This window comes from Camelina sativa, chromosome 13, assembly GCF_000633955.1.
Source record: "Camelina sativa cultivar DH55 chromosome 13, Cs, whole genome shotgun sequence".
Taxonomy (NCBI): Eukaryota; Viridiplantae; Streptophyta; class Magnoliopsida; order Brassicales; family Brassicaceae; genus Camelina; species Camelina sativa.
In genome coordinates, this window is record NC_025697.1 from 4,318,828 (window position 1) to 4,336,362 (window position 17,535).

At 37.4% G+C, this 17,535-nt stretch overlaps 6 protein-coding genes across 6 annotated transcripts in view; 3 read left to right on the top strand and 3 right to left on the bottom strand.

Moving 5' to 3' along the window:
- LOC104737924 (probable E3 ubiquitin-protein ligase RHG1A) overlaps positions 1-3,112 on the bottom strand; it is a 4,572-nt gene extending 1,460 nt beyond the window's left edge. Inside the window, exons 1-6 of the mRNA XM_010458171.2 lie at positions 3,022-3,112; positions 858-2,182; positions 715-765; positions 517-618; positions 264-422; positions 3-137 (exon numbers count right to left, since the gene is read on the bottom strand). Coding sequence (XP_010456473.1) covers positions 3-137; positions 264-422; positions 517-618; positions 715-765; positions 858-2,159 — 1,749 coding nt within the window. The 5' untranslated portion in view covers positions 2,160-2,182; positions 3,022-3,112. The remainder of the gene's footprint in view (positions 1-2; positions 138-263; positions 423-516; positions 619-714; positions 766-857; positions 2,183-3,021) is intronic.
- Positions 5,459-7,200, top strand: LOC104735080 (chromo domain-containing protein cec-1-like). The gene is made up of 2 exons (XM_010454799.2): positions 5,459-5,631; positions 5,778-7,200. Exon 2 carries the CDS (start codon positions 5,813-5,815, stop codon positions 7,037-7,039), a length of 1,227 nt encoding a protein of 408 aa, XP_010453101.1. The 5' UTR covers positions 5,459-5,631; positions 5,778-5,812; the 3' UTR covers positions 7,040-7,200.
- On the bottom strand, positions 7,277-10,246 carry LOC104735081 (pentatricopeptide repeat-containing protein At5g10690-like). Its single transcript, XM_010454800.2, has 10 exons — positions 9,782-10,246; positions 9,559-9,691; positions 9,337-9,434; positions 9,068-9,229; positions 8,883-8,951; positions 8,579-8,714; positions 8,181-8,491; positions 8,000-8,068; positions 7,651-7,827; positions 7,277-7,551 (listed from the first exon to the last, which is right to left on the bottom strand). The coding sequence occupies exons 1-10, from the start codon at positions 10,142-10,144 to the stop codon at positions 7,327-7,329; spliced, it is 1,743 nt and encodes a 580-aa protein (XP_010453102.1). The 5' UTR covers positions 10,145-10,246; the 3' UTR covers positions 7,277-7,326.
- LOC109128515 lies at positions 10,492-11,070 on the top strand. Its single transcript, XM_019235151.1, has one exon. The coding sequence runs from the start codon at positions 10,650-10,652 to the stop codon at positions 10,851-10,853; it is 204 nt and encodes a 67-aa protein (XP_019090696.1). The 5' UTR covers positions 10,492-10,649; the 3' UTR covers positions 10,854-11,070.
- Positions 11,035-11,933, bottom strand: LOC104735082 (putative peptidyl-tRNA hydrolase PTRHD1). The gene is made up of 2 exons (XM_010454801.2): positions 11,472-11,933; positions 11,035-11,364 (listed from the first exon to the last, which is right to left on the bottom strand). The coding sequence occupies exons 1-2, from the start codon at positions 11,877-11,879 to the stop codon at positions 11,182-11,184; spliced, it is 591 nt and encodes a 196-aa protein (XP_010453103.1). The 5' UTR covers positions 11,880-11,933; the 3' UTR covers positions 11,035-11,181.
- Positions 12,167-16,001, top strand: LOC104735084. Its single transcript, XM_010454802.2, has 13 exons — positions 12,167-12,316; positions 12,854-12,900; positions 12,993-13,041; positions 13,135-13,183; positions 13,269-13,339; positions 13,467-13,525; positions 13,723-13,821; positions 14,280-14,337; positions 14,545-14,681; positions 14,809-14,865; positions 15,288-15,385; positions 15,477-15,658; positions 15,745-16,001. The coding sequence occupies exons 2-13, from the start codon at positions 12,889-12,891 to the stop codon at positions 15,798-15,800; spliced, it is 927 nt and encodes a 308-aa protein (XP_010453104.1). The 5' UTR covers positions 12,167-12,316; positions 12,854-12,888; the 3' UTR covers positions 15,801-16,001.

Below are 17,535 nucleotides of genomic sequence, written 5' to 3' on the forward strand. Positions count from 1 at the left end.
ACCGACTTCTCCTCTTCCGCAGAGGTTTTGCAGATTGGGCACCAATTCTTCATCCGCAGCCATTGTTGCACACAGCTCACATGGTACATGTGTTGACATGGCATAGTCCCTACTTCATCTCCATCAACATATTCTTCCTGCATATATTTAAGAACATTAACCTCTTCTTAGTTTTCAAGAAAACCCTTAATACTACATTGTCCTATTTCACCTCAGTAACTAGACAAACCAGTTTTGGATAAAAGTATAGAGAAGATACAGACCTGGCAAATACTGCACTTGATATCATCATCCTTAACCAGAGAAATGGCACCGGTTTCATCTGTCCCCTGATAAATGCTTTGCTTGAGGCTTCTCGAGAGTGCTTCTTCGCTTAGAGCTGTGCTCACTGTACCCATTTTATCCCCCAAAGCTAATAGTTCCTGCAAGATTATGTTCGTAGGATTTTAGCTTTAATAGACTTTTGACTGTTTAAGCATATCTTGATTAATAATATGTAAAATATTGAAGACTGGCCTCATATGACATGTTATCGATGTCAAGCCTCATATCTCTATGCTGATCATAGAATCTGAACATGCTACCAGAAAATAAATTGGTCTCTAAAGAAGCCAATTGCTGTGAGAAAAGAAGCAGAACAGAAAGTAAAAACATCAGAAAAACTCTAAGCTCGGACAAAACATGTTCACATCAAAAGACCAAGCTGTTAATTACCTCATATGTAAGTTCTTCATCATGTTCAATCCTTTCCAGGGCCAACAATACCTGAAACAATTTCAAAATAGCATGGTGTTATCCCAACCCACCAACATGTCAAAGCTTCTACTGACATCAGACAACAAGGTGACGGAAACTACCTCTGCAATTCCATTCATGTTGTAGTGACTTAAACCATCCTGGTTCACCAAAGAGTGTGAACGATCAGCTTCTGCGGGACTACCAGGCATCATTCTACGTAAGCTGCCAGTACTACTGTTTGGCCTACTGTATTTATTTGAGGGACTAAGTGAAAAAGAAGGATTGGGATCGGTTGGTGTAGCAAGAAAAGGCGTTTGTCGAGAAGTAGCAGAGGATGCAACAGCTTCAAGTCGCTCTGATCTTCTACCACTACTTGAAACAACACTGTTGTCCCTAATACTTAGTACAATCCGATTCCTTCTGTTATCAGAAACTGTGATGCCACTGCCATGAGAAGAATTTTGATTCCTTACCTTTGGCACCAACACGTTAGTCTTATTACCTTTGCTAGAGGAGCTCTCTCCACCAGATTTTTTCTTTTTAGCCACACTGATTTTTGTTGCCGAGCTTGAGTTACTTGGAAGAACATTTGACACAGAGTCGCAACTCAACACGTTTTCAGAAACTCTGATGCCATTGCCACGAAAAGAATTTTGATTCCTTACCTTTGGCACCAACACGTTAGTCTTATTGTCTTTGCTAGAGGAGCTGCTCTCTCCACCAGATTTTTTCTTTTGACTCACACTGATTTTTGTTCCCGAGCTTGAGTTGCTTGGAAGAACATCTGACACAGAGTTGCAACTCAAGTTCCTCAATCTATTCTTGCTCAGACCACCTCTTACAGTGTGCTCGCTGTTACTCGAAGATGAAGAAACAGAAAGACCCGTCAGAGTATCTCTGGTTCCCAATTCAGATTTTTGATGACTACTTCTACCCCTACTTGAGCTTCCTGCCTTTGTTATTCCAACTTCTCCAGAGACAGCGCTTTGAGAATGAACATTGGTTGTGCATCTTTTAGTCTTTTGGCGTGGAAGGGTGGACTCTGCTGCAGCTGGATCATCATGAACAGTACTCGTCTCTGAAGATTCTGTGTCTAAATTAGATGACGGCAGTCTTTTGGCAGTAACTTTGGTTGGCTTCCTCAAGTATGTAAATCCAACCGGAGTTCGAGATGAACTCCCAATGATTTCCTTTCCATTTGAGGAAGACGGAACCGGAGGCTGACCAACTTTTGTATTGTTGTCCACGGAACCAATCCGGGTTCTCTTGGTGGACGTTACCTTTGCATCACAACCAATCCTGCTGCAGAAAGGAACAGTCTTACCATCTTTCTTGTTCATATTCTCACGCAGAACAAGACCACTAGCTTTCCGAGGCACAACCAACCTGTCAACCGATCGTTTACCCGCACAACCATCCATGAATCAAAGAAACACTTCTTCCCCTGCAGACAAAAAGAAAAATTCCAAATACCTGGTTAAAAAGTGAAGCTGGGGTGAGCTAATATCAAATAGTATATCCACTAACACCAAACAAACAACCAATAAACAATAAGCTTCAATAAAGTCATGAAAGCCTTTAAGGATGGTCTTCCACCAAATCGAAAAAAGCAAGTCGTTGAAAGTTAAAAAGCATCACGGTGGTGAGAGAAAAACAAATACAACCACATAAAAAAAAGAAGCTTACGGTGGATGCAAAAAAAAAAACACCTGGTGTTTAATTATAACTTTGATAAATCATAAACATCAAGCTACAAAGCTGATAGATAGAGAGAGAACGAGAGATTGAACCAAAAAAAAACAAAGTAAAAGAAAAAGAGAGAAAAAGGAGAAGACTTTAATGGTCCCAACCCCAAAAACCAAAGAGAAAAGAAAGGGTCTGCTGCTTCGAATTACACGGGACTTTCCATAAACAACAATGAACCTTTTCTCCACGATTCCAGCTTCACTATCAAAAACAAGACCTCTCCCAAAAAAATCACTTTTTTTTTTTTTTGTTCTTTCAAAAATCTAAACAGAGAGAGGAGACAATTAAAGAAACTAAATTTGCCCTTCCAAAAACTACCCAATCAGAAACTATACAAGTAAACATAAATCGAAAACCTAACAGTGAAATTGAATCAGAAAAACTTACGAAACTGAAAAATTCAATCCAGATATAGAACAACGATAGATACAAAAATCTAAACTTTTTTTTCGTTTGGCTGAGATCATCTTAGAGCGACCATTAAAGCTGGTGTATGCGAGAGTTAAAAAAAAAAAAAAAAAAACTTTCCGGCGTTACCTTTATGCCTTTTTCCGAGAGATTACTCTCCGCCGTCTGTGAATTAACAAAAAAACGTGGAGCGAAGTAGAGAGATGAAGAAGATATATATATATATTTTTAGATAACAAATTTTTATGGGGTTTATTAAAGTGTTTAATTAATTAAAACTTAGAGAAGAAAAAGAACGTGGATAAAGCAGTTAGAGAAATCAGGACCGTTGATTTCGGGTTTGGTTCAGCGGATACTAAAGATGGACGGCTGAGATGTATACTGACGTCGTCATCAGTAGATGGAAGAGTATTAGAAAAATTAAAACGACACCGTTGTCGTTAGCGGTGCTACGTATTCTAGACGTAATGAGATCATTGTATCCGAATTTTTTTTTTTTTTTTTTGGGTGAGATTAATTGAGTTTATACAATATTGGATTAGATTAAACTTTTTAGATAAAAAAGGAGATTATACTTTGTACATTTAAATATGGAGATTATACTTTTTAGATAGAAATGGAGATTAAACTTTTTAGATAAAAAGGATTCAGATTAATTAAATTATTGATGTTGATAATGTCGAGAAAGGTGTAACAAAACGTATCGTCCTTTTTGGCGTAAATCAAGATACCCCATCCCTACGTATATATACTTCCTAGTTTAAGATAATTCATACTTCTCATCTCCTGTATGATTTAAGATAATAACAAATTTTGGATTTTTTTTTTGGGTGTGAAAAAGAGTTTTATGAAAATTTGTACAAATCGTTGTAACTTATAAGTGTATATGTTTCTACTGATCGAAACGTGTAATATATAGCCAAACATTTGGCACATGCTACGAACAAAGTCTAATGATAAATTTGATAATCCTAAGAATAATGCTTACTTTGATAGCTACATGTTATAATATATGTTGCTATATAGACCGGTTACTAGCTGCAGTCCAAAAAAAACAAATGATACTTCGCTTTTCTGTTATATTGTTTTCAAGTTGCTACTTAATTATTCACCCAAGTTATTTCATATAGAAAAAATTAAAGAAACATTAACAACAATTTTCTTTAAAATTCACATAGCTAACAATGAATACAATTTCTTGTAACTTGACAATGATAAAACAATAGATAAATAAATTTTGAAAATATAAGGAACGTGGAATACTTAGGTAGGGAATTCCCAAACAGGCAAAGACTTAGAACTGCACGTCGGAAACTCTTATGCGGTTTTTTGTTAGCAAGCTAGGAAAAAGAACTCTTATTATAGGTTACTAGTGAGGGTCGTCATATACAAAGCTTGCACTATAGAGGTTCTTTTATGTCTTTAAAAAGCGTGGATACATCGACCACCATTTTTTCCACTTTTTAGCATGCACTTATTTATTTTTGCAGCACTTTCATTTTCATGTATAATTCATGTGTCATTTTATTTCAAATAAGCAATCACGTTTGTTATCACAAATGGATTAAGTTGACTTGAATGTCTTCGGAATATGAATATTCAGCACATTTATATTTTCGTCAACTTTAATCAATATCTGTACCTTTTTTTTATCGGTGGTGAGAAATGATGACTTGGTCGAGTTTCTGATTTTCGGATACGACCCAATCTTCGATTAGTTCATCAAAAAGTATTGTGCATGTCAAGATTGCTAGGCCCAAAATTTTATCGAAGTTTCTTGTTTTAAAAGTATTTTAATCCGAGAGTCTTCCCATAGGAGATGATTACTAAGTATTTAAGTTAAACATATAACATATAATGTAGGTGTAATGAATTCTCCACACCCAAGACTTTTGTTGCTAAAGTCATCAGTACTACATATGGTATGCAAGTTTGGGTTTAGACACATATAGAAGGCCCTGATGCATCTCTCAATTTGGATTTCCCATCTTTGACTTCTTTGTTTTCTAAAATTCTAAGAGCCAATTGTTTTTTACATACTTTTTTTGACATTTTCATTTAATGTTTAGATTATATCACATTGAAGAAAAATGATAAAATACCTATTATATCATTTTATTATTAATAATCAACAAGCAAACAAATAAATAAAATGGTTAATTCTGTTTTTTGGGCAACAAATCACAGAGTAGTCTTTTAATTTAATGTGTGGGTTGTTGAAAAAATTTGACTGTTATCTATTGTTATACTAAATTAGGAATAATATATTTTTCCATTGAATATGTAAAGCATTATATAGAATGACAATACAATTAGCTCTCTTTTTTTTGACCTTATACAATTAGCTATTATTTTTATAAGAAAACAAAAAAAAGATAATAATTAAGTTTAGACATGTGTTACCATCTAATTAATTGTAAGAACATGTACTTTAACAACACACAACAAAAAAAAAGCTAGCTTAAACAAAAGGCCACGGTTTTTCCAAAACGGTCGAAATCGTTATAACTTATAAATTTGGGGTATTATTTTGTTTTCTAACAAATAAACAGATGGAGGATTCATGATCTCCATCACCACCTAAGAAATGCGAGATTTAAGCTCCGTTTACAAAAACAGAGTTCCAAAAATAAATTAGTAAACCCTAATTTTCAACCACAAAACTTTGGAGATTACGTTCCTTGATATACACGCCTTTTCTCCTATATTCAAAAGCAATCCATCTTCTTTGATCTCAAGGTATTCATTCATCTTTTTCTTCTCATAGTAATTCATGTTTTGAATTAATAATATTCTTATAAATCGTTTAAGGCTGGCTACTTATTTGATTGTCTTCTGAAATGATCTGTAATATTTGTTCTTCTTCTGATCGTACGTTGTTATAGGTAGCGTCTCAGGTCGTTATTTGATTTCTTTAATAATGGCAACGACGTCTAGTACAACGAAAACGAAACCGGACAACAAAAACCTCACCAGATCAAGATCACTAGGCAGAAAGCCAAAGCCGGTCTCATCATCAGAACCTGAAGCGAACGCTAATGGATCTGATCGGAAAACAATCGAGAAGCCTTTGCCCAATTACCTGAAACCAACAATCAGCTCGAGACCTGACCCGGTCAAGTTCTTGAGGAAGAACAACAACGCTGTCGAAGACAATCAGAAGCTTCTTCGTAGACGATCCTTTGATCGTCCTCCTTCGTCTTTGACTTCTCCGTCAACTTCAGCACCCCACAAATCTCTCAATACCTCTACTGCAGCACACCCACGGGACAGACCCGCGGTTCCAAGAGAGAAGCCTGTCACTGGTCTGCGTTCTACATCTTTCCATGGAAGCAGCAGAGGCGGTCTCAGAGGAAGCAGTACGGTCAAATCGCCTCCTGTGGCTTCAAGAGGATCTTCTGGAGTAAAGAAGAGCGGTCTAAGCGGTAGCAGTTCTTCTCAGAGCAAAAAGGAAGGTTCTGAGAATGTTCCAAAGAAATCTTTGAGTAAAGAGGTTACCCCGGAATCGTCGCCTCGTGCGCCTGCTAATGAGGACGAACAGGAGATTGTCAAGGTGGAGACCAATGTAGACACTTGTGACCGCAAAGATGAAACAAAAGAGGAAGACAAAGATCAGCTTGCACAACCAGATGAATCCGGTGAAGAGAAGGAGACCAGTCCAGTGGCTGCCTCCACAGAAGAAGAAAAAGGAGAACTGATCAATGAGGATAAAACCGAAGAACAAACAGAGGAGCCGAAAGAGCCAGAGAGCACCCAAGAAGAAAAAGGTGAAGACGAGGATGGAATTAAAGAGAAAGTTGATGATGAGGAGAAGAACATCGAGACAGTTGCTACTAGTACAGATATAGAAGAAGCTTCGAACATCGAAGAAAATAAGGAAGAGGGACAGGAAGAAGCAGAAGTTAAAGAAGAAGAGAGCGAAAGCAGCAAATCGAAAGAAGAAACAACAGAAACAGAGGCTCAAGTAGAAGAAGTACCAGAGGAAGGAACAAAGAAGGAAGTGGTGCAAGGAAAGAAGGAATCTCCAACTGCCTACAACGATGTAATAGCAAGTAAGATGCAGGAGAACTCGAAGAAGAACAAGGTCTTGGCCCTTGCTGGAGCCTTTCAAACCGTTATTGACTATGAAACTGCTGCATCTAAGTGATATACATCTGCATCATATCACATGCAAACATAGCAACTACATCTTATTATTAGCTTTCTTGTGTCGGTGCTTTTTTATTGTTTCTTGTTAATTTTTTTTTTTTTTTTTGTTTCTTGTTTTCGTCTAGTATCGATGTTGGACTATGAATTATATGGTTTTTGCCTGTGAACATGAACAACTCAATCTGATTCTTTGTTTTTTCTTTAACCAAAGATACTTATATATGCAATCTAACAATTTGAAAGAACTAACTCTTATAAGAAGCAATATCATATTACTTGCATCCACTAAAGCATCTTTTGTTCTGGTTCAAATAGCCGATACAATTGTGCTCTTGTAAAAGCTCCTACTGTCTTTGAGCTATAACCGCTCCCACTATGATTTCCGCATTGAACAACTATAACCATCTTAAGTTTCTTTTCCAAAACCAGATCTACCACACAACCAATCGATGTTGTTGTACTCACACATGTGGGCGGACTTCTCATCATTGAGACCAATGGCGCATCAAGCTACGAGAAAATAATTACATGCACAAAATCTATCAATTCAAGTTTTCTTTTATTTATGTCAACAGGTTCTGAAGCGGAACAAGATTTAGTTTAACTCACCTTGTTGCAATCCTGCCGGTGCAAAAGGCCTATGCAGCTTCCCCAGTCATCTACAATTGGTACAACTTCCTCCTTAAAAAACCGCATGACAACATTCTTCAACTGCAGAGTTCCTAGCAGAGGTCGAGTGGCTTCAAATTGAATCATAATGCTTTCTATCGGTTCACTCGGTATCACCTGAGTCAATATATTGTTATTAATTACCAAAATCATATCTCAATTTTTGATTTAAAGTTGAGGAAACACACAACAAAACCCCATTATCAAGAATAGAGAGTGTGCGAAATGGTTAATCTATACCTTACTAAGTAGATCATTTGTAAGAATAGAGAGTGTGATTTATCTATACCTTTCTAAGTAGATGTGGACGCAGTATAGACTTGGAAAACCCCAACAATGTTTCTAGGCGAACAGCAGCCTGCGGTTGAACAAAAATCACCAAACTAAGGTTTCATCGAACATAACTGCTTAGTAATATCTGTCTACCAAAACAAATATCTAATGTCTGAAAATAACATTTCACATCATACCATGCCTCCACTGGTCGTCCAAGGTATTGCCTTCCACCTTCTAACGATACTTGAGAGAATCCCTAGGGCCTCCTCGAGCTGGCCAGCATTGAGAGCTGCTTCCATCAGGAGATTATCAGCTTCTTGTTGAACCGCGTTGGAGATTGTTCCTGAGGAATCCGGCCATAACCGAAGATACAGATTTCTCACCGTTCCATAATCCCCTTGAACAGCAAACGCTCGCATCATAGACAGGTACAAGTGAGGCTTTGGCCGCAAGACTTCATTAGCTCCACTTCTCTTCAATATCTCACCAAATACACAAAGGGCCCCTGTGAACATATTCAATAAAGACCCTAAAGAAGTACTCCAAGGATGCTAAAAGTAGCAATAATGTAACAGCAATCATTGTAACATACCGCTAGTTGAACCACACTTTAGCATAGCATCAACTACTGCTGTAAAAGCAGTTCGGTCAATGAACACATTATCACACAATTTCATTTCCAAATATATTTCCTGCAGTGATAACAGATCCTTCGCATCCCCAAATCCCTAACAGGTAGAAATCATCAGCAAAAGCAGAACTTGATAAAGCATAGAGAAGAGAAAAAAAAAGAAGCAGAAATTGATAAAGCATATAGAAGAAACAACAAAGAGTACTAAGCTATCTTGCCGCATAAAGATTAGATATGTAAAGATATCCACAGATTGGTGGCTCACCTTCACCAAAGTGGTGTATGTTACAACATCTGGCTGAAGAAAATCGTCGTAATATTCCTCTGCTTTCTCCTGAATTGAATTCAAAACCAAGACATCATGATTAAGATGAGCCAAGCGCTACCCCAGTACTACTCTGAGTAACACTTGGGAGTATAAAACTAGCCTTTTAAATACACATGTGAGACCTTCATATTCTTGAAAAATTTCATAGCCACATCCAAATCTCCACACTTGATGCAGGCATGGATCAAAGTATTGTAGGTAAACCTATCAGGCTCCAATCTAAGGCGTATCATTTCATCTAGCAAACTTATTGCAGCTTGTGGAGATTCAGAGTTGACATAGCCCTGAAATATATAACACGAAAATCCTAAGGCAAAAGAAAGAAAGACATACACACAACGATGATGCTCCCTCTGAGCCTAAATGCAACTAGGCGTAAAAAAAAAAATACCTTTATCAACAAGTTATAGATGAGAACTGACGGGGTTCCATGCTCTAGAAGCAAAATATCATATCTTGCAAGCAGACCATTAGCACGACGTAAATCTCCTGCACTAGAGCAATATCAATTGTTTTTGCATCAGCTTCAGGCCATGTGATTTTCCAAATCACTAACACCAAGATTACGTAGACAAGACTAGCTGCAGCCTATTGAGAAAGATAAAAATCATACCAGCATTGATCAGAGCGTCAAGCAAACCATAGATAAGAGATGATGACAACTTGGGATTCCCAGCAGCAGTTCCTTGCTCTATAGACTCCAGCATTTGGAACGCTTCGTCAATCCTCCGAGCCTTCCCCAATCCCTTAACCAAAACAAACGAATCCAAAATCAAATTACAGGTGTTGTGTTCTTCTCACACGAAATCAAAATTGGATATAAAAGAGGTAAGCACCTTCAAGATAGTGGCGTAACTAATAGAGTCGACTCCGATTCCACCAGGTTCCACCATCTCATGGAACATCTGAAGAGCCAAATCGATATTTTCACAGTGAACGCAAGCTTCGAGAACTGAGTTCATAACGATTGTGTTAAGCCTCCCATAACGTTTCTTAGCAGCTTCAACCTCCTCCACGATCTGACCAAGCTGACGACGGCGCGTGAGGTGCACGATGCGAGAGGTGAGAGGCTTGAGATTGATACGCCTGGAGTAAGGAGTAGCTCTGCGAGGATAACACCGTCGCGTCGGAACAAAGGTTGACGATTTAAGTAAAGGGAGAGGAGTGCAAAGATTAGAAATAGCTAAAACCCGATACATCTTCAAAGGAGACGGGAAGAAGCTTAGCTACCCATCCGCCATTGATGGATAACGTCAGAGAATCTTCTGAATCGCGCGACAACGATCGATCAGTCCAGTTTTACTGACATTGGCGGGTCGAACCAATATCATCACTGTGCAAATCTTATCGTCGCAAATTTGGGCCTTTAGGCTTTGAAAATTAAAGCCCAATAAATTTATATTCAAACGATGACGTTGAGTTTTTTTCCACTTTTTTCAGTTCTCCTAATCCACTTTTTTCAGTTCTCCTAATCCAAAATTGCTTCTAGATTAAGCTATATTTATCTGGAACTCCTAAATTACGAAACTGCAACCTTTTTATATTAACGCGGAATCAAAAATATCCTAAATTCCATAGACGCTGCTTATGTTTATAAATATCATCCAAACTGAAACCTTTAATTTCAACGAGGAAACAGACAGAAAGATTGCATAATTTGACTTTTGTCTAGAGAGAGCAAGAAAATAAGAAAGAAGAAGAAGGATGTGTTTGGTGTTCGTGTGCGATCAAGACGAGAGGGTGATCGGAAGGTACGCAGCTCCTGGAGCGTGTCCGTATTGCGGCGGAGCGGTTCAAGTGGTTGACGTTAATAGCCAATGGAGATTCTGTTTCGTTCCTCTCTCTAATAAAAACAAACGTCGCCATCTCTGTTCCACTTGCGGTAAACGCCTCGCTGTCCATGGCTGAATGAAACCACCAAAAAAAAACCTCCCACTTCCTCCGAGAGATCATTTCTATTATGTAATTGTAAATATCCAAGTTTCTGACTTGCTTTGTGTTTTGTGTTTGTAATTCGTTTGTAACAGAACAAAAGAACATGTCTACTGTTCTATGATTTCTCAGTTTATGTATGAATCATGATTATGAATTAACAGAACAAAAGAACATGTCTACTGTTCTATGATTTCTCAGTACAGTATATGTATGAATGATGATGATTATGAATATTCAGCTTACAGAAATTGGAAAAAAATGAGATTTTTAAGAAATTGGGATTTCTGAGAACAGAGAGTGATCACTTGCAAAGTTGGAGCTTCTTGAAGAAAGAAGAGACTTGAGATTTGGGATAAGGCTTTGTAGCGATACAAGTCGGAATATTCTCCGGCTGCTCCATCCATAGCTTATGAGAGATTCCTCCTAATTTCAACTTCTCTGACAAATTCATCATCTGCGTTTCACCTTTAACCTCCAAAGTCACCTACGAGGACCACCAAAATTTTAAAACGCGTTTAATTAATCCACCATTGATTCCGTCACAGAATTCTAAAATTAGCGTTTCGCGGACGCGGACGCGGAGTAACCAACCTTGTGCATAGAATCAATGTGCTGCGGATCGCAGTAGTGAAGAGTAACCGGATCGTCTTTGAACGACCAGATCGCCGCCACTGACGCGTGGCATCCCTGTGTGACCACGCTCCCGAGTGGCCACGAATCGATTAGATCTCTTCGGAGTACCACGTACTGCACCACGACGTCGTCGGGATTCTTCGCCGAGTTCTCGTCGTTGCTGGATGCATCGACGATGTCTCCAGTCTGTTGTTGGCTCATAGAAGAAGAAGCCGTTGTGAATCTTCTTCGGCGATGAGCAAACCGGATCGTTGAATGAGCAGACCGGATCGTGGAATGACAAAACCTAACTCGCGGCGCCGTATCAAAGAGTCGGCGGGTAACGAACGGGAATCGAAACGCAGCGGAGAAGACGGTGCTCGCCATATGAAAGGAAGTTTTCGCACATGGACTTTGCTATTGGATAAGATTTTTTATTAATGGGCTTTTATAAGACCCAACTATTTCTGACTTAAATTAACTGTTTAGGTAACGAAATAATTAAATTCGGCCTGAAACGACATGAATCAGATTCAAATCTAATCTGCTAGTTTTTTTGGGTTATGTGGTTTTGATATTAGACCGGAGCAATTTATCACTCTTAACGGCATAACCAAACCCGGTTAGATCGGTCGCTAGAAAACGAAACGAAATAAATTGCTTCTTATTTTCCTGATTTTCTCCTCTCTCCTTTCGCGGTTGAGATTTTTCGATCTCTCCGAGCGAAATCACACATTCCGACGTCCGTACACTCTATCCGCCGCTGCTTAAACAGTCTCCCGCCGCCAATCTGACCTGTTATCTCTACTCGTTGCCGTCGTTGGGTATTCATTCTTTCTTATTTCCATTTTTTTTTTGGTTTTAGAGTTAATATTCTTCGTATGCTGTAAATCCATGAAACAAGCTCTTCTGATTAGAAGCATGATAGAGAGTATCTAATTCAGCCTCGTTTCTGCTTAGTTTCGTTTCCGTGTGTATATATCTGAGCTGAAATCGTGATTTCGCCGCCGGTTTGATTTCTCGAGTAATAATAATTCTTGTTGATTTGGCCGCTTTAGGGTTTTGCTTCTCACTCGTGTTTATGTTGTTGCTATTTCTTTTAATAATAGAATCTAGCAAAACAAACAAATCAGATTTGGGGAGTCTTGTCACCTTCGTTTTTGACTTTTATATGGTGTTGTATGCAGTATGGTTTTGTTTTAGAGCTCTGATAAGCTTCTCTTTCTAAATGATTCTTTGGTAGCTAATTTTTGGAATGTGTTAGGGAAATTACTAGGAAATAATACTTACTGATAAAATTTCGTATGCAAATAGAAAATTTGGTGTAGTGATTGATAATCAACTTCTCTGCTTTCTGGCAGGAGCTTAGTCAAGTGGGACCTCTCTGAAAGTAAAGATGGGAGAAATGGTAAACAACATACCCTTCCCCTTCCCTGTTTTGTTTCCCCTTTTTCCAATTGTTTACCCTGAAAAGGTAACATTTGCTTTTGTTGCAATTAGATTGTTTCGCTGGACCAAGATATCCGACTGGATACAACACGAGCAAGATGTGAGTTACAGCTTTTGTTGTGGTTCAGATCATTTTTTCTTTGTTTTAATACTTTTTGGTGATGATTAGTCAATTTCTTTGCTCTTTTTCTAGTCTCAAGTCTTCTCGAGAGGCATCGAGAATTGACAAACCGTCTTGCTAGGTAGGGAATACACTGCTGAACTGTATACTTCACTTCTCAATCTTTTTATTTTTTAACTATGTATTTGGTAATCATTCATTTTTAGGGATTCTGATAAGACAATATCTGATCGCTTGAGCAAAGAATTTGAAGCTGCACGGGCATCCCAAAGTCAGGGTGGGTATGGATAGCTGATTTGCAGAATTGGATCAGTCATCTGCATGGCTGTATTTTTTTGTTTCATAAGTATACGCTCATCCATGTATCTATTTTAATCAAATGCGGTCTTCTCTCTCCTCTGCAGAAGTGTGCTTAGATGGGGAAGATTGGAATGATGGTTTGTTGGCCACGTTAAGGGAACGGGTATGGCATCCATCATTGTGTACTTTAAAAAGAGGTGTTCCAGGCCTTGGTATCTGGTTGAGGGCTTTGTAGACACTTTAATAAGGGCAGATCTAGATCAATTATGTCGTTATGTTGTGAAATCTGTTGTGCCAGCTTTTTCTTTTCATCTGTTGATCTTATTGACTCTTTCTTGAACTTGACCATGAACTGTGTAGGTGCATATGGAGGCTGACAGAAAGGCAGATAACGGTAATGCAGGTTTTGCACTAGTTTGTCATCCTGAAGAGCGAGTTACTTACAGAGTTGGAAATAAGGTACTTCACAGGTCTTACATTCTTACAAATTTCTTCTGTAGAAAGTTGAATTTGATTGTACCCTAGGTCTGTTTGTCTAGATAGCACAGATTTTACCATAATTTTATTCAGGATACCCCTAAAGAAGATATACTGAAGGCCACATCATAAAACCATATGGCAGTAGAAAGCTCTGGATAGTCCAAAGGAAACCTATAGTTTTGTGCATTCATCTTGGCTTGATGCAATGTTTGCCTATATGATAGATCCAATCAGACCAATCTTGGTTGTATACTTGTATAAATTTTGTTGGAGAATGTTGATTGTTATGTCTTTCCCACATTTTGTGGTTGCTATAATCTTTCCTGATTTAAAATTTTCGCTGACACCAGTCTATTCTTAAGTTTGGAGTGACCTCTCTCAGACCAATGTTGGTTGTATCCTCTTTTGCTTATAAATTTGATTTTTTTATTAAACAGTTGATATGTTGCCTCGAGGGAGCAAGAATTGGAATACAGTATGTAATATCGCTTGCAGGTATTTTAAACTATAACTGGCATTTTTCTAAGTTATAAGTGTTTTTGGTTTACAAAAATTATTAGCAGTCATCATAACGAGTTTTTTACAAAAGTTTCTTACCTTCTACTGAAAGAGAGTTAGCTGTTTCGTCTCCATGAAGACATTGGGACTTTTCCTAACCTTTCCCCTTCCTGTATATGATAATCTAATCCTTTTTTAATACAGGAGAAACTTACGAGATTTACCACTGTGTGCTTGAGACCAAGTCATTTTTGGAGAAGATGATTGTACTTGAGCACACAATTCCTTTCTTTTTGCCACTACATGACTTGGAAAATGATCTTCTTTGTTCGAATGCTAAGGTAAGCATGGTAATTGGATCTATTATCGAGATTCAACTTGCTTAGACATTGTTGCACCCGATCTTCAGTTTTCCCTCTTACTTCTTTGTTTCTTATATTTTTCTCGTTTAAAATTTGTCGGTGTCAGAAATTCATCGATAATGTTGGGGATCTCTTGCAAGCATATGTGGAAAGGAAGGAACAGGTTTGTCAACAATCTAGATTGTGCTTGTCAGATTGGCCTTTTAATTTGTTCTTTTGGGTCATGCCTCTTAAATTTTTAACCTGTTGGCTTCTTCTTTGATTTTTTTTTTGTTTTCTCAGTAAAAACGCATCAATATGATCTCTAGATAGAAATGGAATTAGTACTAAAATCATGTGACCTGCTAACACAAAGTAAGAGAATTTCAGCAATAATGTATCATCAACCTTGTTAGATTAGGATATTAAATAATTTTTAGATGGATTTATTTTAGAATGAAAATGAAAGACTGGACCAGATTATCTGGTGTGAGTATGCTGGGTGTGTTATTATAACCGCTGTTGGTGAATTATGCACTAAAAGCGTTAGGAAACTCCTAAAAATTATACAGGTTAACCAGGATGCTTCTCCTTATTTTATTGTAGGTACGGCTTATGAACGAGCTCTATGGAAATCAGATCAATGAGCTTTATAACAGTCTTCCTTACCACATGATTGAATTTTCCGTAGATGATTGTGAATGGTGAGCAATTTCATGGATCCATATGATTCTGTTGTTATAGCTTTTTTTTTTCTTTTTTCTTTTTTATAAAAAAAAACTTTTTGCATTGAAGCAAGGTGATGGTGAGCCTGAGATATGGAGATCTTCTGAGTGAACTGCCGACAAAAGTGAGAGTTCTAGCTTGGCCAATGCATCGTCAGTCGAAGAAACAGTGTACAAGCCCTGGAAATCAAACAATTCCTGTGCGATTATTTTTTGCCGAGGATGCTTTACGAATCCAATCACTACCTGAAGGTATTTCTAGTTTACACCGATTTGTTTTGAGTGATGTTTTGTTTTGTTTTTGTTTTACGGTGTGTCTATCTTTTTGTTCATTGCAGCATACGCAGAGATTGTGATAAACCTGCCAGGCGAAATTGAGCAAATATTTCAGTAGAGGAGTCCGTGCTAAAAGCTGAAGCTGTGTCTCATAAATTTTTCTATTTCACTTGCTGCTTAGTTGTATGATGTCGTCTGATTGTGATCCTTCATCCAAAATGTTAAAATAGTGGTGCTTCATCGATTAGAGTTAGACTATTACTGATTGGAAATTGTTCATGCTCGAAACAGAAACGGATATATGAAGTTTTGTTCTCTATGGCGTGTAACATGGTTCATTCATATTCTTCATGAATTTACGCAAATGAAAGTCAAAAGTGATAAACTAAACTTATCCACAATAGGTTCGGTTCAATAAGAGAAAGGGTTAAGAGATATATACATTTTCTATTGTTGGTCCACCATTAGCTATTTTAAAATATCCTAGTTGAAGTAATATTGTAAATAATAAAAAAGGAAAAGAATGTGTTACAGCATATGAAATTACGGTGATAGTAAGGAATCCCGGAGTTGTGTTACCCACTTTGAATTATCTTTTCACAAAAACCATCCATGCAAAAACTTTATAGTAGAGCCACCACTGATTTTCATCTTGTTCCCCCATGGATATTTCATATCACAATTTAAGAGATTATGTTCCTAGAACATACATAATAATATAATATTGAAATTTGTCGTAGATAGTTCTTGATAGATGAAGAGTATTTTCGCTGTTTCAATTATTTTAGCTGTATAAAAAGTTCAAATGAGGTTGTAATTGGCAAACTATTTTTTTTGTATTTTTCAATGAGACTATTTTCAATATATATATACATAACCAAACTAATGACCCAAACAAACATCAACTCAAATTTTGCTCTAGATTATGGCCGAACTTAGGATCATTGTTGTACATAAGATAAGAGTGTACACTTTTGTTTATACAAGAACCAAAAAAACCAGTCCATTGCAGATTTACTTTAGATCTATCTGCCTGAGTGATTTATTATTATTGGAAACATATGATTAAGACACTGAAAAGTTCGTTGTCAGAAAAATAAGCGTAAAGAACTCTGACATGAGCACCCCTACACAAGATAAATAATTGAATTTTACTATAATCCTTTATTTTGAATAATGGACTTAAAGTAATACTAATCCAAGTGTTAATATGAAACAGTTGACATACCCGAAAATTATGGTCTAGCCGCGCTACTAATACACCATCATGTCATCTTATAAAAATATCCATCTTTGTATGCTACTCCAATAGATTCACGGATGACATTTTCCTCTCGGAAAATATTATTTATATATAGTTTTGTTAGATTGTATATATACTGGTTAAAGTTATTAGATTAAATTCCGGTTTATTAGAAATTGGTTTAGTGTATATAATATATACACGTAAAATTTGTTACGATTAATAGTATACAGAAAACATTTTCCACATTTTGTCTTTGCTCATGAACACAAATATGGTATCAGAGCTTTTCTTCCGCGAGAATCTGTGATTTCACCTTCTTATTCTTCAAATTCTTCACAATCTCACCGTCAAATCGCTTCTATCATCGTCGGAAAATCATCGACGACATTTTGATTGCGAAAATGGTGCGAAAAGGGGGAAAATTGAGAAATCGAAGTGAAACACCTGAAGGAGAGACTTCTGTAGCTAGGATCGTTCATGGATCCACTGTTCTTGATGATACCGAAGTCGATTTGGTGAAACAACATCGCAATCTTCGATCGGAGGAATATGGAACCCAAGGATCTCTGTCGCGACAATCAGCTGAATCAGATAGTCCGTTTAACCT

Excerpts from the sequence above, each read along its gene's own strand:
- LOC104735080 (XM_010454799.2), top strand. The coding sequence starts at position 5,813 with ATGGCAACGACGTCTAGTACAACGAAAACGAAACCGGACAACAAAAAC.
- LOC104735081 (XM_010454800.2), bottom strand. The coding sequence starts at position 10,144 with ATGTATCGGGTTTTAGCTATTTCTAATCTTTGCACTCCTCTCCCTTTA. Across the intron at positions 8,492-8,578 it reads AAAGTGTGGTTCAACTAGCG|GGGCCCTTTGTGTATTTGGT; the intron begins GTATGTTACAAT and ends ATATGTTCACAG. Across the intron at positions 7,552-7,650 it reads ACCGGCAGGATTGCAACAAG|CTTGATGCGCCATTGGTCTC; the intron begins GTGAGTTAAACT and ends ATTTTCTCGTAG.
- LOC109128515 (XM_019235151.1), top strand. The coding sequence starts at position 10,650 with ATGTGTTTGGTGTTCGTGTGCGATCAAGACGAGAGGGTGATCGGAAGG.
- LOC104735082 (XM_010454801.2), bottom strand. The coding sequence starts at position 11,879 with ATGGCGAGCACCGTCTTCTCCGCTGCGTTTCGATTCCCGTTCGTTACC. Across the intron at positions 11,365-11,471 it reads ACATTGATTCTATGCACAAG|GTGACTTTGGAGGTTAAAGG; the intron begins GTTGGTTACTCC and ends TGGTCCTCGTAG.
- LOC104735084 (XM_010454802.2), top strand. Across the intron at positions 14,866-15,287 it reads ATGTGGAAAGGAAGGAACAG|GTACGGCTTATGAACGAGCT; the intron begins GTTTGTCAACAA and ends ATTTTATTGTAG. Across the intron at positions 15,386-15,476 it reads TCCGTAGATGATTGTGAATG|CAAGGTGATGGTGAGCCTGA; the intron begins GTGAGCAATTTC and ends TTTGCATTGAAG.